The following is a 24,730-nucleotide window of genomic DNA, read 5'->3' as shown; positions in this document are numbered from 1 at the left end:
ATTCAGCTCTGAGTGTGACACTTAAGATTCAGTCCTACACTTCGCTGAAAGTGTGAGTAAGACGCTTGATAACTAACTTTTAAGTGCAGCTTTCAGCGAATAATTTCTTTACTCTTAAGTCAACTCTTAGCAGAGTTCTTAGGAGTAATTCTAAGAAGCTTGATAAGTACGGCCCCTGGTATATAAAAGATGGCTCAACAAGTCACAAACATTCACTGCCAGAAATTCTACTTTGAGGAATTCAAGAATTTATTGGATGTTTTAGTGAAGCATTGTGGCTGCTAATTGATTAGCAGCTGCTGGCAGCCAAGGCCGCCTCCAGACTTTTGATGAAACGATGGACGTCACTATATGAGTTGTACAGCGGCACTGGCGCCACACGGAGGACGCTCGGGTCGCGCATGTCACACTGAGACAAAGGAAACACAAAGCACCGTGTTTGTTAGTGGAGGTGTGCTTTTCTACTTTCAACAGAGTCCTGAGCCATCAACTCACAGCCACTCCCCTCTTCTCCAGCTCTTGGAAGACTCGCCGAATAGGTACGGAGAAAGACAGCGACAGCTGGCAGCCTCTCTGCTCGGGGTCGGAGGGCGTAACAATGCGCACTTGAAGTTTAGCGGGCCGGGTGGGATCCGCTGAGTAGTGGTGGGCGATCAGATACTCTAAATATCCTGTCAGCAGCACGGCCTTCCTACGCAGGGCCTGCATGCTGGTCATGTTGAAAACCTGCAGGGAACACAACATGACATAAATGACAGTGCACTGTACTTCTACACGTGGGCAAATGGGCGCAGTACCTCCAAACTGGCCTGAAGGGGGCACACGAGCAAAATTGGACAGTTGGACAGTCTGAAGCCACTCACACCAGGCTGTAGATCTAGCTCTGCGTACACACACATTGTTGCATTGCCATCATTGCGTTGAAGTGATGTGTAACGCAGGTGTCAAATCCATACTTTTGTACTTTTGCGTGTCCGCACTGAGATCGGTAGGTTGTGAGTTCAAACCCCGGCCGAGTCATACCAAAGACTATAAAAATGGGAGCCATTACCTCCCTGCTTGGCACTCAGCATCACGGGTTGGAATTGGGGGTTAAATCACCAAAAATGATTCCCGGGCGCGGTCACCGTTGCTGCTCACTGCTCCCCTCACCACCCAGGGGGTGGAACAAGGGGATGGGTCAAATGCAGAGGACACATTTCACCACACCTAGTGTGTGTGTGACAATCATTGGTACTTTAACTTTAACTTGGGGCGGTATAGCTCGGTTGGTATAGAGCGGCCGTGCCAGCCAACTTGAGGGTTCCAGGTTCGATCCCCGCTTCAGCCATCCTAGTCACTGCCGTTGTGTCCTCGGGCAAGACACTTTACCCACCTGCTCCCAGTGCCACCCACACTGGTTTAAATGTAACTTAGATATCGGGTTTCACTATGTAAAAGCGCTTTGAGTCACTAGAGAAAAGCGCTATATAAACATAATTCACTTCACTTAACTTGCGCGCTGTTTCTAGTCACGTGACCGCCGCGGTCCAATCAGCTTTGGTTATATGCCGGTAGCAGGAAGTGACTCGTATGCTCTTGTTCTTTTTATTTATTTATTTATTTTTTAATTTTATATACATTTATTTATAAATTGCAAAATTTACAAACAAATGAGAAATAATAATAATCAAAATAAATACAAAAACAGTATAAAAACAGTACGAAACAGCGCCAGGATGTTGTAAACTCAATAAAGTAACTAAAATAGAATGCAATATATATATATATATATATATATATATATATATATATATATATATATATATATATATATATATATATATATATATATATATATATATATATATATATATACACAAAGTGTAAAGCAATAGGCTCACACAAGTTCAGTAAATCATTTAAATTTGGAACGCAGCATCGTCGTTTTCACCGCTTTTTGGGTTTTAACCCTAACCCTAACCCTAACCCTAACCCTAACCTTTCTAATTCTTTTTTTAAAGGCACAACAAACAGGTCGGGTATTGAGAAACTTACATATGTGAATATAAAACTTAGCCAATAGTATAATGAGGTTGCAAAGGTCAAATTCCTTTGGTATGCTCTTGTTCTCTATATCAGTATTTTTCAACCCTTTTTGAGCCAAGGCACATTTTTTGCGTTGAAAAAATGCGGAGGCACACCACCAGCAGAAATCATTAAAAAACGAAACTCAGTTGACAGTAAAAAGTCGTTGTCGCAATTGTTGGATATGACTTTAAAGCATAACCAAGCATGCATCAATATAGCTCTTGTCTCAAAGTAGGTGTACTGTCACCACCTGTCACATCACACCCTGACTTATTTGGAGTTGTTTGCTGTTTTCCTGTGTGTAGTGTTTTACTTCTTGTCTTGCGCTCCTATTTTGGTGGCTTTTTCTCTTTTTTCTGTATTTTCCTGTAGCAGTTTCATGTCTTCCTTTTGAGCGATATTTCCCGCATCTACTTTGTTTTAGCAATCAAGAATATTTCAGTTGTTTTTATCCTTCTTTGTGGGGACATTGTTGATTGTCACGTCGTGTTCGGATGTACACTGTGGACGCCGTCTTTGCTCCGCAGTAAGTCTTTGCTGTCGTCCAGCATTCTGTTTTTGTTGACTTTGTAGCCAGTTCAGTTTTAGTTTCGTTCTGCATAGCCTTCCCTAAACTTCAATGCCTTTTCTTAGGGGCACTCACCTTTTGTTTATTTTTACCTGCAATCTGCCTCCCGCTGTTTCCGACATCTACAAAGCAATTAGCTACCTGCTGCCACCTACTGATATGGAAGAGTATTACACGGTTACTCTGCCGAGCTCTAGACAGCACCGACACTCAACAACAACACATCATTCGCAGACTATATTTACTGGTTTGCAAAAAATATTTTTAACCAAATAGGTGAAATTAGATAATCTCCCACGGCACACCAGACTGTATCTCAGTGGTTGAAAAACTCTGTTTTTTAAATCCAACATAGCTATTGTTGGATTTAATGTTACCGTAATTTCAAAGTTATAATGTCAGAGCATTTTTTTTTTTTAAAAAGCCCATGTACATAACGTACATGATGGTTATTGTTGGAGTTTATTTCGAACAGCAAACAACGCCATTCTTTCATGTACATCAAACAGACTTGTTCATTAAAAATGGTCTTGAAGTCACGTTACTTAAAAACACATGCTGTGCTACATGAAGCTCTTCAAACTGTGTCTTGATGTCTAACTTGCCTAGTGCATTCATCATTTGAACAAAGTGTTTGCTGATCATGACCTCATGAAGCACATTTCAGTCATGCAATTTCTCTGTCTCCAGATGGCTACACTGTAAAAAGTCAGTGTTCAAAAACAAGAAAAAACTAGGGGGCGCTAGAGCGCAATTTTGAGTTTTGGGGTTCGGTTTTTTTTTAGATCGCAATTTCCGCCAGTCCTGATGTGTGTAAAAAGTTTGGTGAGTTTTGAAGTATTTTAAGGGGGTCAAATTACAGCTCAAAGAGGCAAAACTTTTGTTTTGAGGGGGTGATTGCCAGCTTTCTGTTGATTTTTGCTGAAGGATGTCAGTGTATGAAATCTAGCTCTAAGTCAGACCTACATAGAGGTTTTTGTGTCATGTCTCTACGATATTCATACTGGGAGTTAGAGGAAGTTGTGTCTGTGTTTTTTTCCTAGGTGCTGCTGCACAGTGGTTCTTTTCTTTGAAGGCTCGTAAAATCAAAACCGTAGCACTTATCAAAAGTCTTTCGTTATTTTTTAATCAGAAGGGTTCAATCTCTCCCCTGTAGTAGTTTGAAGCCGAAACGACAAACGCGCTCAGAGGAGATAATGTTTGATGTTTGGTGACCGCTTTTTACAAAAATTTAGTTTTGAAGGGGGGGATATCAAACTTCCTGTTGATTTTTGCTGAAGGGTGTCAATCTATGAAATGTACATAGCGGTTTTTGTTTCATGTCTCTACGATATTCGTACTGGGAGTTAGAGGAAGTTGTGTCTTGTGTTTTTTTCCTAGGTGCTGCGGCACAGTGGTTCTTTTCTTTGAAGGCTCCTAAAATCACAGCAGCGCAGCAGGTCTTAGAAGGCTCATAAAATCAAAACCGTAGCACTTATCCAAAATGAGGGGTATTTTATTTGAACTAAGCACAATTATCTGCCAATAGAAAAATACAATTTGGCTTGTCAAGACTTTCCAAAACAAGTAAAATTAGCTAACCTCAATGAACCCAAAAATACCTTAAAATAAGTATATTGTCTTTAATAACAACTGTACTACTTTATGAGTACATATTTTCTATTGTTATAATAAAACAGCAAAGTCCATTTGGCTGTCATCTGTTTTAATTATGAGACACAATTGTGTCAAAGTCATGATTTTTTTTTTTACATGCTTGAAGTAAGAAATGATTACTTTAAAAAAGTAGTTTTATACTTGTGAGTGTTGATGACACAGCTTTGCAACAGTTGATATTCTAGTTTCAAGCATGTTTTACTCAATATAGCTCATCAAATCTCAGCAACAAGCTGTAATATCTATAAATTAGCACCGCAAAAAGAACGCAGTGCAGGATGAAATGTTACCGTTATGCATCTGGAAGCGAGTTCTGAGGTCATGACCCCACCAGCCTGTGAGCCTGCCAATATACAAGAATGCAAATGACATAACACATCATACCAACTAAAGTAAAAAAAAAACCAAAACATTCCATGACTTTGATTGACCTCTGCAACGCCGAGCAAGAGAAATAGAAGGAAGACAAACTATTCCAAGTAGGGATTTTAACGCATTTTAATGCGTTAAAATGTAATATCGGAAATTATCGGTATCGGTTTTTTTATTATCTGTATCGTTTTTTTAAAAATTTATTTATTAAATCAACATAAAAAACACAACATACACTTACAATTAGTGCACCAACCCAAAAAACCTCCCTCCCCCCATTTCTTTCTGTTATCAATATTCTGGTTCCTACATTATATATCAATAGATATCAATACAGTCTGCAAGGGATACAGTCCGTAAGCACACATGATTGTGCGTGCTGCTGCTCCACTAATAGTACTAACCTTTAACAGTTAATTTTACTCATTTTCATTAATTACTAGTTTCTATGTAACTGTTTTTATATTGTTTTACTTTCTTTTTTATTCAAGAAAATGTTTTTAATTTAGTTATCTTATTTTATTATTTTTTTTTAAAAAGTACCTTATCTTCACCATACATGGTTGTCCAAATTAGGCATAATAATGTGTTAATTCCACGACTGCATATATCGGTTGATATCGGTATCGGTTGATATCGGTATCGGTAATTAAAGAGTTGGACAATATCGGATATCGGCAAAAAGCCATTATCGGACATACCTAATTCCAAGTTTTGACAGAAAAACGCATCATCCATCCATTTTATACCGCTTGTCCCTTTTAGGGTTGCGGGGGGTGCTGGAGCCAATCTCAGCTGCATTCGGGCGGAAGGCGGGGTACACCCTGGACATTCACAGGGCTAACACAGATAGACAACATTCACACACTAGGGCCAATTTAGTGTTGCCAATCAACTTATCCCCAGGTGTATGTCTGTGGAGGTGGGAGGAGCCTATCCTATCCGATAAATCCGTTAAAATGTAATATCGGAAATTATCGGTATCGGGTTTTTTATTATCTGTATCGTTTTTTTTTGGTTTGTTTTTTTTTAAATTAAATCAACATAAAAAACATAAGATACACTTACAATTAGTGCACCAACCCAAAAAACCTCCCTCCCCCCATTTCTTTCTGTTATCAATATTCTGGTTCCTACATTATCTATCAATATATATCAATACAGTCTGCAAGGGATACAGTCCGTAAGCACACATGATTGTGCGTGCTGCTGCTCCACTAATAGTACTAACCTTTAACAGTTAATTTTACTCATTTTCATTAATTACTAGTTTCTATGTAACTGTTTTTATATTGTTTTACTTTCTTTTTTATTCAAGAAAATGTTTTTAATTTAGTTATCTTATTTTATTTTATTTTTTAAAAAGTACCTTATCTTCACCATACATGGTTGTCCAAATTAGGCATAATAATGTGTTAATTCCATGACTGCATATATCGGTTGATATCGGTATCGGTTGATATCGGTATCGGTAATTAAAGAGTTGGACAATATCGGATATGGGCAAAAAGCCATTATCGGACATCCCTAATTCCAAGTTTTGACAGAAAAACGCATCATCCATCCATTTTATACCACTTGTCCCTTTTGGGGTTGCGGGGGGGTGCTGGAGCCTATCTCAGCTGCATTCGGGCGGAAGGCGGGGTACACCCTGGACATTCACAGGGCTAACACAGATAGACAACATTCACACACTAGGGCCAATTTAGTGTTGCCAATCAACTTATCCCCAGGTGTATGTCTGTGGAGGTGGGAGGAGCCTATCCCCAGGTGCATGTCTTTGGAGGTGGGAGGAAGCCGGAGTACCCGGAGGGAACCCACACAGTCGCGGGGAGAACATGCAAACTCCACACAGAAAGATCCCGAGCCCGGGATTGAACTCAGGACCTTCGTATTGTGAGGCACATGCACTAACCCCTGTTCCACCGTGCAGTTATTCAATTAGTTAGGAAATGGGGAAAATTAACAACAATCATAAAAATTTTGGGTCAGATCTGACAAAATAAAATGTTGGCGTTATAAAGTTACAGTCCAAATGGCAGAGAAAAACTAAGTGTGTGTGTGTGTGTGTGTGTGTGTGTGTGTGTGTGTGTGTGTGTGTGTGTGTGTGTGTGTGTGTGTGTGCGTGGTGTGTGTGTGTGTGTGTGTGTGTGTGTGTGTGCGTGTGTGTGTGTGTACTCACGTAGGTTTGATGGTATGTTGATGTTTTTGGTGTATGAAAGCTCCAGCAAGCCCACCAGCACCAGAGTTCAAATACTGAGCAACCAAACACAGACATATCAACTTACGTGTGTGTGTGTGTGTGTGTGTGTGTGTGTGTGTGTGTGTGTGTGTGTGTGTGTGTGTGTGTGTGTGTGTGTGTGTGTGTGTGTGTGTGTGTGTGTGTGTGTGTGTGTGTTTCTACCCTTCTTGAGACATCAACAAGGAAAAGTGCCTTCCATATGAGGAGGTGTGAACAAGTGAGGACATAAATCATGGTCCCAATAAGGAAAACTATTGCATCTAATAGAGAATGTCTCATTAGCACCCCTGGTGGTGAAATCTATCAAAATGAAGGTGGTCCCAAAAAAGGAGGGAATTTTCAAATTGACTGTGTGTTGGTTTTAAAAGTGCGCCTCCTCTGGTCAACATATGAAATAACAAGTGTGTATAAAAAATTTGAAGTGATCCCCCTCTGGTCAACATATGAAATAACAAGTGTGTGAAAAAAAATTTAAGTGCTCCCCCTCTGACCAACATATGAAATAACAAGTGTGTGTAAAAAAATTGAAGAGCTCCCCCTCTGACCAACATATGAAATAACAAGTGTGTGTAAAAAATTTGAAGTGCTCCCCCTCTGACCAACATATGAATTAACAAGTGTGTGTAAAAAATTTGAAGTGCTCCCCCTCTGACCAACATATGAAATAACAAGTGTGTGTAAGAAGTTGAAATGCGCCCCCTTTGGCCAAAACAAATTAAAACAATTAAATAAATATGTATGTAGAGACATACTGTAATAACTTGAAGTAAATAATGAAGATTAAAATACAATACATAAATAAAAATCCCAAAATAAATAAATAAACTAAAAGCAGTCTTTTTCTCACAATGTGTCGACTTTTTTTCTTATGAAATTGGGAACAATTTCTCAAATTATTTCTGTTTCTGTTATATTGCAATATTTTCCCGTAAAATTATTATTTTTAATGCAAAAAGGTGACATTTGTCATAAAATTCTGACTTTCATCACAACATTGCACATTTTTTTGTTGTTCTCATAAATAATAGTGACATTTTTTGGAGTAAAATTATGACTTTGGTCATAATTTTTCCCAAGTAAAATTCAGAGTATTGTCGAGTACATTGTCTATGACTCTTTTCATAAAATTGCCAAAATGTCAACCTTTTCTTGTAAAATTGCGACTGTTATTGAGTAAAATTCCAACTTTTATCATAATATTGCACAAATGTTCAGTTTTTCTTGTAAAATGTTTGACTTGCGTTGAGTAAAATTACGACTCTTAGTATAATACTGACAAAATCTACGTTAGTTTTGTGAAATTGTGACCGTTTTCTTGTGAAATTCCAACTCATTTTTCAAATCTTTATATATCTAGAAAGGGTGGTCCTAAAGAAGTAAGCATTATTCGGAGGTCTCAAGAAGGTAACAAATACAATAATGTGTGTGTGTGTGTACTTGTATTTCTACCCTTCTTGAGACATCAATAAGGAAAAGTACCTTCCATATGTGGAGGTGTGAACAAGTGATGACATAAATCATGGTCCCAATACGGAAAACCATTGCATCTAATAGAGAATGTCTCATTTGCACCCCTGGTGGTGACATCGATCAAAATGAGGGTGGTCCCAAAAAAGGAGGGAATTTTCAAATTGACTGTGTGTCGCTTTTAAAAGTGCGCCCCCTCTGGTCAACATATGAAATAACAAGTGTGTGTAAAAAATTTGAAGTGCTCCCCCCCTGACCAACATATGAAATAACAAGTGTGTGTGTGGGGAAAAATTGAAGTGCTCCCCCTCTGACCAACATATGAAACAACAAGTGTGTGTGAAAAAGTTGAAGTGCTCCCCCTCTGACCAACATATGAAATAACAAGTGTGTGTAAAAAATTTGAAGTGCTCCCCCTCTGACCAACATATGAAATAACAAGTGTGTGTAAAAAATTTGAAGTGCTCCCCCTCTGACCAACATATGAAACAACAAGTGTGTGTAAGAAATTGAAATGCGCCCCCTTTGGCCAAAACAAATTAAAACAATTAAATAAATATGTATATAGAGACATACTGTAATAACTTGAAGTAAATAATGAAGATTAAAATACACTAAATAAATAAAAATCCCAAAATAAATAAATAAACTAAAAGCAGTCTTTTTCTCACAATGTGTCGACTTTATTTCTTATGAAATTGGGAACAATTTCTCAAATTATTTCTGTTTCTGTAATATTGCAATATTTGCTCGTAAAATTATTATTTTGAATGCAAAAAGGTGACATTTGTCATAAAATTCTGACTTTCATCACAACATTGCACATTTTTTTGTTGTTCTCATAAATAATAGTGACATTTTTTTGAGTAAAATTATGACTTTGGTCATAATTTTTCCCAAGTAAAATTCAGAGTATTGTCGAGTATATTGTCTATGACTCTTTTCATAAAATTGCCAAAATATCAACCTTTTCTTGTAAAATTGCGACTGTTATTGAGTAAAATTCCAACTTTTATCATAATATTGCACAAATGTTCAGTTTTTCTTGTAAAATGTTTGACTTGCGTTGAGTAAAATTACGACTCTTATTATAATACTGACAAAATCTACGTTAGTTTTGTGAAATTGTGACCGTTTTCTTGTGAAATTCCAACTCATTTTTAAAATTTTAATATATCTAGAAAGGGTGGTCCTAAAGAGGTAGGCATTTTTCGGAAGTCTCAAGAAGGTAACAAATAAAATAATGTGTGTGTGTGTGTCCTTGTATTTCTACCCTTCTTGAGACACCAATAAGGAAAAGTAGCTTCCATATGAGGAGGTGTGAACAAGTGATGACATAAATCATGGTCCCAATACGGAAAACCATTGCATCTAATAGAGAATGTCTCATTTGCACCCCTGGTGGTGAAATCTATCAAAATGAGGGTGGTCCCAAAAAGGAGGGATTTTTCAAATTGACTGTGTGTCGGTTTTAAAAGTGTGCCCCCTCTGGTCAACATATGAAATAACAAGTGTGTGTAAGAAATTGAAATGTGCTCCCTTTGGCCAAAATACATTTAAAAAATAAAATAAATATGTATATAGAGACATACTGTAATAACTTGAAGTAAATAATGAAGATTAAAAAACAATTACAAACAAAAAATTCCAAAAATAAATCAACTAAAAGCAGTCTTTTTCTCACAATGTGTCGACTTTTTTTCTTATGAAATTGGGAACAATTCCTCAAATTCTTTCTCTTTCTGTAATATTGCAATATTTTCTCGTAAAATGATTACTTTTTGATGTAAAATGATTACTTTTTGATGTCAAATGAATACTTGTTAATGCAAAATGGTGAAATTTGTCATAAAATTCTGACTTGTATCACAACATTGCCAAATTTTTTTGTTGTTCTTATGAATAGTAGTGACATTTTTTGAGTCAAATTATGACTTTGGTAAAATTCAGAGTATTGTCGAGTATACTGTCTATGACTCTTTTCATAAAATTGCCAAAATGTCAACCATTTCTTGTAAAATGTTTGACTTGCGTTGAGTAAAATTACGACTCTTATTATAATACTGCCCAAATCTAAGATATTTTTTGTGAAATTGTGACCTTTTTCTTGTGAAATTCCAACTCATTTTTCAAATCTTGATATATCTAAAAAGGGTGGTCCCAAAGTGGTAGGCATTTTTCGGAGGTCTCAAGAAGGCAACAAATACAATAATGTGTGTGTGTGTGTTCTTGTATTTCTACCCTTCTTGAGACACCAATAAGGAAAAGTAGCTTCCATATGAGGAGGTGTGAACAAGTGATGACATAAATCATGGTCCCAATACGGAAAACCATTGCATCTAATAGAGAATGTCTCATTTGCACCCCTGGTGGTGAAATCTATCAAAATGAGGGTGGTCCCAAAAAGGAGGGATTTTTCAAATTGACTGTGTGTCGGTTTTAAAAGTGCGCCCCCTCTGGTCAACATATGAAATAACAAGTGTGTGTAAGAAATTGAAATGTGCCCCCTTTGGCCAAAATAAATTTAAAAAATAAAATAAATATGTATATAGAGACATACTGTAATAACTTGAAGTAAATAATGAAGATTAAAAAACAATTACAAACAAATAATTCCAAAAATAAATCAACTAAAAGCAGTCTTTTTCTCACAATGTGTCGACTTTTTTTCTTATGAACTTGGGAACAATTCCTCAAATTCTATCTCTTTCTGTAATATTGCAATATTTTTTCGTAAAATGATTACTTTTTGATGTAAAATGAATACTTGTTAATGCAAAATGGTGACATTTGTCATAAAATTCTGACTTTTATCACAACATTGCCAATTTTTTTGTTGTTCTTATAAATAATTTTTTGAGTCAAATTATGACTTTGGTAAAATTCAGAGTATTGTCGAGTATACTGTCTATGACTCTTTTCATAAAATTGCCAAAATGTCAACCTTTTCTTGTAAAATTTTGACTTGCGTTGAGTAAAATTACGACTCTTATTATAATACTGCCCAAATCTAAGATATTTTTGTGAAATTGTGACCTTTTTCTTGTGAAATTCCAACTCATTTTTCAAATCTTGATATATCTAGAAAGGGTGGTCCCAAAGAGGTAGGCATTTTTCGGAGGTCTCAAGAAGGCAACAAATACAATAATGTGTATGTGTGTGTGTGTTCTTGTATTTCTACCCTTCTTGAGACACCAATAAGGAAAAGTACCTTCCATATGAGGAGGTGTGAAGAAGTGATGACATAAATCATGGTCCCAATACGGAAAACCATTGCATCTAATAGAGAATGTCTCATTTGCACCCCTGGTGGTGACATCTATCAAAATGAGGGTGGTCCCAAAAAAGGAGGGATTTTTCAAATTGACTGTGTGTTTGTTTTAAAAGTGGTCCCCCTCTGGTCAACATATGAAATAACAAGTGTGTGTAAGAAATTGAAATGTGCCCCCTTTGGCCAAAATACATTTAAAAAATAAAATAAATATGTATATAGAGACATACTGTAATAACTTGAAGTAAATAATGAAGATTAAAAAACAATTACAAACAAAAAATTCCAAAAATAAATCAACTAAAAGCAGTCTTTTTCTCACAATGTGTCGACTTTTTTTCTTATGAAATTGGGAACAATTTCTCAAATTCTATCTCTTTCTGTAATATTGCAATATTTTCTCGTAAAATGATTACTTTTTGATGTAAAATGATTACCTTTTGATGTAAAATGAATACTTGTTAATGCAAAATGGTGACATTTGTCATAAAATTCTGACTTGTATCACATTATTGCCAATTTTTTTGTTGTTCTTATGAATAATAGTGACATTTTTTGAGTCAAATTATGACTTTGGTAAAATTCAGAGTATTGTCGAGTATACTGTCTATGACTCTTTTCATAAAATTGCCAAAATGTTAACCTTTTCTTGTAAAATTTTGACTTGCGTTGAGTAAAATTATGACTCATATTATAATACTGCCCAAATCTAAGATATTTTTGTGAAATTGTGACCTTTTTCTTGTGAAATTCCAACTCATTTTTCAAATCTTGATATATCTAGAAAGGGTGGTCCCGAAGAGGTAGGCATTTTTCGGAGGTCTCAAGAAGTCAACAAATACAATAATGTGTGTGTGTGTGTTCTTGTATTTCTACCCTTCTTGAGACACCAATAAGGAAAAGTAGCTTCCATATGAGGAGGTGTGAACAAGTGATGACATAAATCATGGTCCCAATACGGAAAACCATTGCATCTAATAGAGAATGTCTCATTTGCACCCCTGGTGGTGAAATCTATCAAAATGAGGGTGGTCCCAAAAAGGAGGGATTTTTCAAATTGACTGTGTGTTTGTTTTAAAAGTGCTCCCCCTCTGGTCAACATATGAAATAACAAGTGTGTGTCAGAAATTGAAATGTGCCCCCTTTGGCCAAAATAAATTAAAAAAATAAAATAAATATGTATATAGAGACATACTGTAATAACTTGAAGTAAATAATGAAGATTAAAAAACAATTACAAACAAAAAAGCAGTCTTTTTCTCACAACGTGTCGACTTTTTTTCTTATGAAATTGGGAACAATTCCTCAAATTCTTTCTCTTTCTGTAATATTGCAATATTTTCTCGTAAAATGATTACTTTTTGATGTAAAATGATTACTTTTTGATGCAAAATGAGTACTTGTTAATGCAAAATGTTGACATTTGTCATAAAATTCTGACTTTTATCACAACATTGCCAATTTTTTTGTTGTTCTTATGAATAATAGTGACATTTTTTGAGTCAAATTATGACTTTGGTAAAACCTTTTCTTGTAAAATTTTGACTTGCGTTGAGTAAAATTACGACTCTTATTATAATACTGCCCAAATCTAAGTTATTTTTGTGAAATTGTGACCTTTTTCTTGTGAAATTCCAACTCATTTTTCAAATCTTGATATACCTAGAAAGGGTGGTCCCAAAGAGGTAGGCATTTTTCGGAGGTCTCAAGAAGGTAACAAATACAATAATGTGTGTGTGTGTGTGTGTGTGTGTGTGTGTGTGTGTGTATGTGTGTGTGTGTGTGTGTGTGTGTTCCTTACCTTATACGTGCACCAGCAGGCAAAGTCTACTCCCCAGTCGTGCAGCTTCAGCTCGGCGTTCCCTGCCGCATGGGCCAGATCAAAGCCCACCAAACAGCCCTGATCAACAAACAAACTCACTTTGTGGTCATCCGTCCACGTGGCAACATGTCGCCATAAGTGAGCACACCTTCCTGTGAGCAGCCTCGGTGATGGCGGCCATGTCGAACAGCTGACCCGTGTAGTACTGAACACCGCTGAGCATCACCACAGCGATGGCGGCGCCCTCCGTCTCGATCACGTCGAGGATGTCTTCTGTACGCAGGGTCTCCTCGCCCTCGTGGCACAAGAAAGTTAAGAACGGGTTAAGTTGCGTCTTTTGACAAAAAACAAATGTGTCCAGCTAGCATGTTGAAGCTTGTTTCACGTGACACAAGACAACACAAGACAGTATCGTATGCAGACCGCAGGCGATCAGCATTCAGCGCACCTGGACCTGATGAGAGGGAGCTGAATAAAGGACCAGTGGACCCAAGGATCCTGGCGGGAACTTACTTCTCAATGGTGGACCGTAAGCCTACTCTAGCTTGATGCTCTCTCTGTTTTCTATCTGCGGTTTCCCTGACGTCCTTGTTTGTCCTCCCTCAGTGCCCTCCCCAAGTTTTGCCCTTGGTGATTCTTCCGTTGTTTTCCCCTGTGGACTTTGGACTGCCTTCCTCGATCCTCGACCCTTGCCCGGACACGGACCTTGTCACTCCTCTCCTGCCCTGGATCACCTGCCTGCCCCACGGACTGCCCTCGTTCCTTCACTCTTATCAGCACTTGGTAACACACACTCAGTTAACCGTACACATAGCCACACACATACACACACACACCTGGGTTTTGTCACACTCCATTTCCTTAGTTTAGTTATTGTTAGTACTGTTTAGTATTATTATATATATATATATATCTATATATTAACTCTATATATAATAAATTATTGTGGCTTTTAATGCCTCACAATCAAACACTTTTGTGTTAAAATACTGAACAGATGTTTATTGGGATAAGGTAAACATCTGTTCAGTATTTTAACATAAAAGTGTTTGATTGTGAGGCATTAAAAGCCACAAAATGCAACGGGTCTATCAGACCCACAAACGCTGGCTGAGTAACAACAATATGAACATTACACAAGGGTTAAGCATATGGCGGCGTATTAACTTCAGACGTATCACAATGTTCGCTTTTCCCTTCAACAACAAACACTATATATTATATATATATATACTATATATCAGTGGTCCCCAACCTTTTTGTAGCTGCGGACCGGTCAACGCTTGAAAATTTGTCCCACTGACCGGTGGGGGAGGGGGCGGGTGTATTTAAAAAAAAATATATATATATTTTTTTTTTATTTTTTTTTTACATAAATAAATACAATCATGTGTGCTTACGGACTGTATCCCTGCAGGCTGTATTGATCTATATTGATATAGAATGTATATATTGTGTTTTTTATGTTGATTTCATTAAAAAAAAAAAAAAAAAAAAAAAAAAAAAAAAAAAAATTCTTGTGCGGCCCGGTACCAACCGGTTCGCGGACCACTGTGGTTGGGGACCACTGCTATATATCATGTAGTAGTATTGCTAAGTGCTGAACGAGATATACAAACTTCAAACATAATAAATCAATCACTTACTGTACTCTCACTATGAGACCGACTGATGGGGTGTTCATAACTTCACGTTTAGATGAAGAATTAATCATAATCTTCACAAAGGGATAAAAAAAAAGGTGGCCACAAATGAGCGTTTTTTTGTGTTTTTCTTGCCATCTCCGAGTTGAAGTTCAATGTCCAAGGTTTACCAACTTCTCGGTTTATGGCCACGACCTCCTACTCTCCGGGTGAGAGGCATTATTTATCATTCAGAATGAACTTTAACCAGCTCAGAAGCAAAACACCAGCTCACCGGCTCAGTACGTCAATATCAGTATGTCGGCGTTTGCACTTATAATAACAATATCGCTAATACTTGGTTATTATTCAGGTCACGAGATGTAAAAGGAGTATTGTTGGTGGTGTTTAATGTTTTCTAGAGAGCTTTATAGGCACGATAGTGGACTACCGCTCTCTGCGTTGTTAGCCACCTGCCCAATTTTACGACTTAAAATGCATTAAAAAAACATACTCTGTGTTCTTATAGGGATTGTACGGAGCCCCTAAAGGGACATGGAGGGGGAAAAATGTGATACTTTTTGTGAGATCTCGCGATACTTTTTGCCAGATCTCTCGATACTTTTTGCCAGATCTCTCGATACTTTTTGCCAGATCTCTCGATACTTTTTGCCAGATCTCTCGATACTTTTTGCGAGATCTCTCAATACTTTAGGCGAGGTCTCGTGATACTTTTTGCGAGGTCTCGCAATACTTTTTGCGAGATCTCGCGATACTTTTTGCCAGATCTCTCTATACTTTTTGCGAGGTCTCGCGATACTTTTTGCCAGATCTCTCGATACTTTTTGCGAGGTCTCGCGATACTTTTTGCCAGATTTCTCGATACTTTTTCCGAGATCTCTTGATACATTTTGCCAGATCTAGCGATACTTTTTGCGAGGTCTCGCAATACTTTTTGCCAGATCTCTCTATACTTTTTGCGAGGTCTCGTGATACTTTTTGCCAGATTTCTCGTTACTTTTTCCGAGATCTCTCGATACATTTTGCCAGATCTCGCGATACTTTTCGCCAGATCTCTCGATACTTTTCGCCAGATCTCTCGATACTTTTTGCGAGATCTCGCAATACTTTTTGCGAGGTCTCGCGATACTTTTTGCGAGGTCTCGCGATACTTTTTCGCGAGATGTCGCGATACTTTTCGCGAGGTTTCTCGATACTTTTTGCGAGATCTCGCGATACTTTTTGCAAGATCTCGCGATACTTTTTGCCAGGTCTCGCGATACTTTTTGAGAGATCTCGCGATACTTTTTGCGAGGTCTCGCGATACTTTTTGAGAGATCTCGCGATACTTTTTGCGAGGTCTCGCGATACTTTTTGCCAGGTCTCGCGATTCTTTTTGCGAGGTCTCGTGATACTTTTTTGCGAGATCTCGCAATACTTTTTGTGAGGTCTCTCGATACTTTTTGCGAGATCTCGCGATACTTTTTACGAAGTCTCGCAAAAGGTTTTTTTCCTATGTCAGTGAACCGGAAGTAAAACAGACACAGCGATGGTGAACCGGACGTGAAACAGACAAAGCGATGGAGGAGCCTACCCATCTTCCGTGGGAGAAGTTTATTGACTTTTATTTTAGTATTGGTCTAACATATAAAGACATCAAATTGTACCATGGTCCCACAACAGAGGACAGATGATGGGTAGGCTATCCATCGCTGTTTTTTCGAGATCTGGCAAAAAGTATTGCGAGATCTGGCAAAAGGTATTGTGAGATCTGGCAAAAAGTATTGCGAGATCTGGCAAAAAGTATTGCGAGATCTGGCAAAAGGTATTGCGAGATCTAGCAAAAGGTATTGCGAGATCTGGCAAACGGTATTGCGAGATCTGGCAAAAAGTATTGCGAGATCTGGCAAAAGGTATTGCGAGATCTGGCAAAAAGTAATGCGAGATCTGGCAAAAAGTATTACGAGATCTGGCAAAAGGTATTGCGAGATCTGGCAAAAAGTATTGCGAGATTTGGCAAAAGGTATTGCGAGATCTGGCAAAAAGTATTGCGAGATCTGGCAAAAAGTAATGCGAGATCTGGCAAAAAGTATTACGAGATCTGGCAAAAGGTATTGTGAGATCTGGCAAAAAGTATTGCGAGATTTGGCAAAAGGTATTGCGAGATTTGGCAAAAGGTATTGCGAGATCTGGCAAAAGGTATTGCGAGATCTGGCAAAAGGTATTGCGAGATCTGGCAAACGGTATTGCGAGATCTGGCAAAAAGTATTGCGAGATCTGGCAAAAGGTATTGCGAGATCTGGCAAAATGTATTGCCAGATCTGGCAAAAAAGTATTGCGAGATCCGGCAAAAAGTATTGCGAGATTTGGCAAAAAGTATTGCGAGACCTGGTAAAAAAGTATTGCGAGATCTGGCAAAAAGTATTGCGAGCGCCGGCAAAAAGTATTGCGAGATTTGGCAAAAAGTATTGCGAGCTCTGGCAAAAAGTATTGCGAGATTTGGCAAAAGGTATTGCGAGATTTGGCAAAAGGTATTGCGAGATCTGGCAAAAAGTATTGCGAGATCTGGCAAAAAGTATTGCGAGATCTAGCAAAACATCCATGTCCTTTTAGGGGCTCCGTACGATAAAAAAATAAAAAAATATAAAAAAGTGCAGTTCCCCTTTAATTCGACCATATTTTCTACCATGTTTACCATGTTTCTACCATTTTCTATTGCCAATAACCAGCTCAAAACATGGTGTGTCAGAATAATTGTATCTAAGTTATCACAAAACCTTGTGTTTCCATGAGTTCCCGGCTAGCAGACAAAAGCTGTCTTTGATCTTACCAAGCAAAAGACTTGTAAAACTCCACTGTGTACGATGGTAAGCGACATGAAGGCGTCGGTTTCTTTGATCTATTGTGATCCACAGGAAGATCTTGTCTTGACCCGAGATCTACAAAGCGGAGAGGAAGCAGGACCTGACCCCCTCCAGGCACCTTTTCTTTGAACTGTCTATGACCGAGTGCAACAGCTGTTTACGACCCCCCTCCCTTTAGAATCAGCTGATGCCATGTAATCAGGGAAAGTCCAAATAAAAGAGGAGGTGTATAATTCTCTTGTCAGAGCGTGGTGGAAGACTGTACAAAGAGTACAGCCCAGACGTTTCTCCTCATTGAGCTAAATTGAATCCTGTCTCTGTTTAATGTCTTGCTTCTTGTCTGTTTAATAGATGTCATCGCGGTTTTGAACCTGACATTGTGTCTATAAAATAAGATTGTCAGAAAAGTGTTAGAAACAAAGTAATAGTCTAAGAATATATTCTCCTCTACAGGACATACCGCTCTGGGTGCCAGCAGCAACATGCTCTGGTCGGGGTCAAATCCTCTCAGTCGGATTTGGGACTCGGCTGCGAACTGATGAGACAGCAGAATAAGCAAATTTCGGTTCATAGCGTGACGCTTGCGCACGTCAACAACAGATGCATTCAAATTGAACGTTCGATCCAAGTCCCTCACGTGATCCGAAGGGAAGGCCTTGTGTTCCAGAAGTATCTTGTGCCGTGCCGCTGTGGGCTGGTAGAAGGAAAGCTGGCAAAGAAAGGTTACTGAGTTTCTTTGGCCGTTTTTGACAACATTCTTCTGATTGTCCCGAATGTTGGATGATCTCACCAGAAGCAGGTGTAAGTTCACCGTTAGCCCATTCATCAATGCTGTCTCTTCCGGGAGCGCCCCTGAAACAAATGATATCACGAGACAATGCGACAGAACTTTCTGGATATACTTCATGTCAGTGACGTGCGGTGAGGTTCATGGCTGGTGAGGCACTGACTTCATCACAGTCAGATTTACAATCATATGAAACAATTTTTTTTGTTTTTGTTTTTGTCATAAAGAAATACAATCATGTGTGCTTACGGACTGTATCCCTGCAGACTGTATTGATTTATATTGATATATAATGTATATATTGTGTTTTTTATGTTAAATTAATTTAAAAAAATGTTTAAAAAAAACTTTTTTTTTTTTTTTTTTTTTTTTAACTTCTTGTGCGGCCGCGGCCCGGTACCAATCGGTCCACGGACCGGTACCGGGCCGCGGCCCGGTGGTTGGGGACCACTGAACTAAAGCCCACACTTAAAGTTTCCACGTGCAAGATTGAATCTTTTTAAAAAAGTTATTTAATAAGAAGCCAAAAAGTGCAAAAACAATAATGTTGGTGTTGGAGGAGTTGTGAATGACTGAAGTATGAAATCCGTGCTGCAGTCTGCAGGTGTACCTAATGTTGTGGCCCAGCAGTCATTCACAACTCCTCCAACACGAACAGTAGTGTTTTTGCACTTTTTGGCTTCTTATTAAATAACTTTTTTAAATAGATTCAATCTTGCACATGGAAACTTTAAGTGTGGGCTTTAGTTGATACAACACTCCCGTCAGGGGGTGCATTCTCCACAAGGAGGCGGGATTACTGCGAGCCTCAGCCAGTGCGTCTTCGCAGCCGTTTTATGAATGCTCAGCACAAGAAATACTTTACTCACATACAGTTGTTGACAAAATACACTGTACATTATATACCTCAGCTAACTAAACTATGGAAATGTATAACCGAGTCATTGCGCAATCATGGTGAGGCTCAACGCAGTGACGTGCCTCAACTGGCTGCTGACTCACCGCAGTCTCTTCTCAGTATTTGAACGGCAAATGTGAAAATTCAGTGATTTTGAATAAAAATAATCTAAAACTGGTGAAGTTAAATGGAAAATAACTTTATAGTATGATCACTAGATACATAGAACAATTTAATGATTTTTTTTTCTTTTTACATTTTCTTTCTTTCCATGATGGCACGCGAGGCCCCGCCTCACCTGCCTCCCCTGACTGCACGTCACTGCTTCATTTACAGTCAAACTTTGGTTTTTGATAGTAATGTGTTCTTCCAATAAGTCAGACGAAAACTGCAAAATTCCGCAAAATATCGGCCGTCTAGGATTAAAAAAAAAACAGTTTTTGTTACCGACAACTTTTGCCATGATCGCCTCCAAGTTGTTCTCCGCCCAGGCCCAAGGCCGAGACCCCTCCGTATGGCCGTGCGCCCCTCTGACAAACACACACTTCCATCAGACATAAATCAGACTTAATGTTTCCCTTCATATGAGAACAAAAATGAGTCGTGGTACATTTTGGCCCACTTGTCCAGCTCCTCCTCCAAGTATTTCTTAGTGGTTTTGGGCTGCAGGCCTAGAGAGTTGCCCACCAGGTAGATGCTTTCTTGGCTACCATCCACCAGTGCCAAATCAGCTGTGGGTGACGCCAACAACATCATGAAAAGACACGTTAAAGATGACCAAGTGCTCTGAGACGATCCACTCACAGGGAGGTAAATCGGATATTTTAGGCAGCAGAAACTTCTCCCTGAGGTGTCGCAGCTCGTCATGCTCGTCCAGGAAAGCGGCCACCTTCTCAGATGTCGGAGCACAGCCCAGCAGAGTAGCGATCCGCTCCACGGTTTCTCTCGCGGTCAAGCCAGCCAAGTGGTCCATTGCTGCTTCTGGAAGTACTTTGCAAGTTACACACAGGCCTGGCCCTAACCAATCTGGCGCCCTAGGCAAGATTTTAGGTGGCGCCCCCCCACATCGGCAGTGAAGTGTATATACTCACAAGAAACCGAATAGCTTTGTCTTTGACCTTTTTTTTTACTTAAAGAAAGCAAATTAACATATTATATGAGAATGTTATGTTATGATTATCTTTAACCGAATCACAGCAGTGCTCAAATTAAAAAACAGCATTTCCTCTCATGTGATATTGCTTAATTAACATTAATGATGTGCACTTTAACAACTAGGCTTACAACTATACCTAATATATAAAGGGGTGGAAAAGTGACTATTACCTGCAAGGGCAAACATTAGCTAACCAGAAGGCAATAACAATGTAAACAAAAAACACCTGCTTAAAAGATCTAATACAAATGTCCCTGAGGAATGTAAAGTGGGAGTACTGTAATCACCTAACGTTACATTATTATTTTCCATAAAAATTTAGCCCCCTCCACAATATTAACCCGACGTTAAAACAGAACTAGCTATTTATTGATTAGCAATTGCCGAATCATGTAACATTAGCTTAATGCTAAAAAGTCAGGTTACTATCACATTCTGTAACAGACAAATAATTTCCAGTAGGCTAACGTTACCTCCCTGCTATCTCTGTCTTTTTCTCGTTTCTCCTCCTCTTCTTTTCTCTTTTTTCTTCCCTGGGCACCTGACAGTTTTGGCCGTTTTGACATCTTGTGTTGATTTTTTGATGTGGTAAGAGTCATGATACGGGAAGGGAGGGGGCGCACCGTGCGGGGGGATGGGGGGGGGGGGGGGGGGCGGGGGGTGGGGGGGGGGTGTAATGTTGTAACAAATAATATTTCTATTAAATAGGCTTTACTTTGCATTTTAATTAACGTGGGATTATTTTTTGTATTTAGAAATAATAGTACCAACTTTTTTTTTTTTTTTTTTCTCCAACATTTGTGGCACTGGCGTGGCGCCCCCTGATGGACGGCGCCCTTAGCATTTGCCTATACGGCCTATGCCACGGGCCGGCCCTGCATACAGTATGTCACATACGTATACGCCCCACGCGGAGCAGAGGTCTGCAACATTTTCAATTCATGAATGTACAACTGTTTGTTTATGTAAAACTGTTTGTTTATTTTGTTGACCACTGACCGAAGAAATAATAAACAAGGTAAGTACCGTATTTTTCGGAGTACCGTATTTTCCACACTATAAGGCCTATTTTAAAACGCTGTTCATATATAAGGCGCACCACATTATAAGGCGCATAGAATAGACGCTACAGTAGAGGCCGGGGTTACGTTATGCATCCCGTAGTTGCGAGACTACGGGATGAATTTTTTTTTAATTTAAAATTTTTTTTAAAAAATTTTATTTATTTATTTTTTTCATAAAGAAATACAATCATATGTGCTTACGGACTGTATCCCTGCAGACTGTATTGATCTATATTGATATATAATGTATATATTGTGTTTTTTATGTTGATTTAATTAAAAAAAACTAAAAAAAATATTTATTTTTTTTATTTCTTGTGCGGGACCATGTTCTATATTATAGAACATGCTATACGTTTACTAAACAATCTGTCACTCCTAATCGCTAAATCCCATGAAATCTTATACGTCTAGTCTCTTACGTGAATGAGATAAAAAATATTATTTGATATTTTACGCTAATGTGTTAATCATTTCACACATAAATCGCTCCCGAGTATAAGTCGCACCCCCGGCCAAACTATGAAAAAAAACTGCGACTTATAGTCCGAAAAATACGGTACATACTTTTTTTTCTGTCAAAATGATAAAGAATGAATACTGTAGTAAGAAAATAAGGTATTTTATCGACACATATTATTTCCAGGAAAATGAGACCTGGAGTTTGACACCTGTAACGTGTTACTACACAAGTAATAACAACGGAAATGGGGACATTAACAAAATGAACGAGATTTCTCTACAGAATCTCCTATCTGGTCAACAAAATCACCTTGAGGATTCTGGCGGGAACTCTCGTTCAACCCTTTTTCGATTACGCATGCACCTCCTGGTACCCTAGCACCTCCAAAACCCTCAAATCTAAACTCCAAACATCTCAGAACAAGCTAGTCAGGTTACTTCTAGACCTCCACCCCAGATCCCACCTCACTCCTACCCACTTCTCCAAAGTGGGCTGGCTCAGGGTGGAGGACAGAGTCAAACAACTTGCACTGAGCCTAGTCTATAAAATCCGCTACACCTCCCTGATACCGAAGTACTTCCTTTACGTAAATGACCGCCATAACCACAACACCAGGGGGAGCTCCACTAACCACGTTAAACCCAGATTCCGAACTAACAAAGGTCTTAACTCATTTTCTTTCTATGCCACATCAATGTGGAATGCACTCCCAAAAGGTGGAAAAGAAAGGGCATCTCTATCCTCCTTCAAAACCGCAATGAAAGTTCACCTCCAGGCAGCTACAACCCTAAACTAACACCCTCCCCGGATTGCTAATAATCAAATGTAAACAATCAAATGCAGATACTTTTTCTTATGCCTTCTGATCTCTCTCTCTCTCTCTCTCTCTCTCTCTCTCTCTCTCTCTCTCTCTCTCTCTCTCTCTCTCTCTCTCTCTCTCTCTCTCTCTCTCTCTCTATGTCCACTACTTGCTGTCCATATCCTACCCCCCCCTCCACACCCCTGATTGTAAATAATGTAAATAATTCAATGTGATTATCTTGTGTGATGACTGTATTACGATGATGGTATATATCTGTATCATGACTCAATTTAAGTGGACCCCGACTTAAACAAGTTGAAAAACTTATTGGGGTGTTACCATTTAGTGGTCAATTGTACGGAATATGTACTTCACTGTGCAACCTACTAATAAAAGTCTCAATCAATCAATCAATCAATCAAATGGTATTTGGGGCCACAAAAAGCCTAGGACCGGCCATGCACAATAATGGTCGGCAGATGTCGCCCTTGTTTAAAAACGCAATAATAATCACTTAATAAGGTTTGTTTTTAGAATGAGTGTTCATTTTTACATGAAACTGTGCATGAAATCCTCGAGTAAAAAAAACATGGTGGACAAGCAAACATTCTCCTTCCTTGACGTCTTTACTTATTCCAGGATTTGACGGGATGCTAACATTTCAGAGGTTGCTTACAATCATCCATTGACAGTTGCCATCACTTTTAATAAATATATACAGTATGAACATGTAATAGTGAATTATTGCTAAAGTTAACTCGCCCCTAAATTGAGGACAAGTCGTCGGTTGAATGTGTTGAATTTGATTAAATTCATTCCTTCACTCAACTAGAAAAACTAGAAAAGCGGGAGCCGTAGAGACGCTAAGAGGATATATAAGTGGAAGAAAGTAAAGTTTGTACTTACAGTTAGGTAGCAGGAGTGTGATCAGGGGCGCTCTTTCACCTCTCAGGCTTTCCTTCCAGTTAATGATTGTTTGTTATGGCCCCGAACATGTTTAACCCTTGAGGGAGAACACTGCAGCCTGCTTAGATCTCATTAGTGGCTCATTTCAAATCAATAGGGCGGCATAAATTACTGAGTGTGCTTAACAGCTTCTTGTAGGACACTTACTTCGGGGACACAAACCTTCCAGCTCGGTTCCGAATGGGCATTTGCACACTTACACTTACACATACTATGTAAAGTCGTTTCTGAGTATGCATTTGCACACTTACAACTTACACGTATTATGTAAAGTCGTTTCTGAGTACGCATTTGCACACTTACACTTATACATACTATGTAAAGTAGTTTCTGAGTACGCATTTGCACACTTACACTTACACATACTATGTAAAGTTGTTTCTGAGTACGCATTTGCACACTTACACATACTATGTAAAGTTGTTTCTGAGTACGCATTTGCACACTTACACATACTATGTAAAGTTGTTTCTGAGTACGCATTTGCACACTTACATTTACTATGTAAAGTTGTTTCTGAGTACGTATTTGCACACTTACACATACTATGTAAAGTAGTTTCTGAGTACACATTTGCACACTTACACTTACACATACTATATGAAGTCGTTTCTGAGTACGCATCAGCACACTTACACTT

At 38.5% G+C, this 24,730-nt stretch overlaps 1 protein-coding gene across 1 annotated transcript; it reads right to left on the bottom strand.

Moving 5' to 3' along the window:
• Positions 1-238: 238 nt before the first annotated feature.
• Positions 239-24,083, bottom strand: LOC133654193 (kynureninase-like). The gene is made up of 14 exons (XM_062054361.1): positions 24,031-24,083; positions 20,444-20,620; positions 20,250-20,370; positions 20,087-20,169; positions 18,745-18,806; positions 18,592-18,663; positions 18,415-18,489; positions 13,617-13,763; positions 13,448-13,546; positions 6,849-6,922; positions 4,585-4,637; positions 798-883; positions 496-726; positions 239-409 (listed from the first exon to the last, which is right to left on the bottom strand). Exons 2-14 carry the CDS (start codon positions 20,610-20,612, stop codon positions 290-292), a joined length of 1,392 nt encoding a protein of 463 aa, XP_061910345.1. The 5' UTR covers positions 20,613-20,620; positions 24,031-24,083; the 3' UTR covers positions 239-289.
• Between the last annotated feature and the right edge of the window lie 647 nt (positions 24,084-24,730).

The sequence above is a fragment of the Entelurus aequoreus genome, linkage group LG01 (genome assembly GCF_033978785.1).
Source record: "Entelurus aequoreus isolate RoL-2023_Sb linkage group LG01, RoL_Eaeq_v1.1, whole genome shotgun sequence".
NCBI classification, from domain to species: domain Eukaryota; kingdom Metazoa; phylum Chordata; class Actinopteri; order Syngnathiformes; family Syngnathidae; genus Entelurus; species Entelurus aequoreus.
Note: the sequence above shows the minus strand (reverse complement) of the source record. Positions and strands in the feature narration are given on the sequence as shown.

Excerpts from the sequence above, each read along its gene's own strand:
- LOC133654193 (XM_062054361.1), bottom strand. The coding sequence starts at position 20,612 with ATGGACCACTTGGCTGGCTTGACCGCGAGAGAAACCGTGGAGCGGATC. Across the intron at positions 20,371-20,443 it reads AATATCCGATTTACCTCCCT|CTGATTTGGCACTGGTGGAT; the intron begins GTGAGTGGATCG and ends CGTCACCCACAG. Across the intron at positions 6,923-13,447 it reads CCTGCTGGTGCACGTATAAG|TATTTGAACTCTGGTGCTGG; the intron begins GTAAGGAACACA and ends TTGGTTGCTCAG.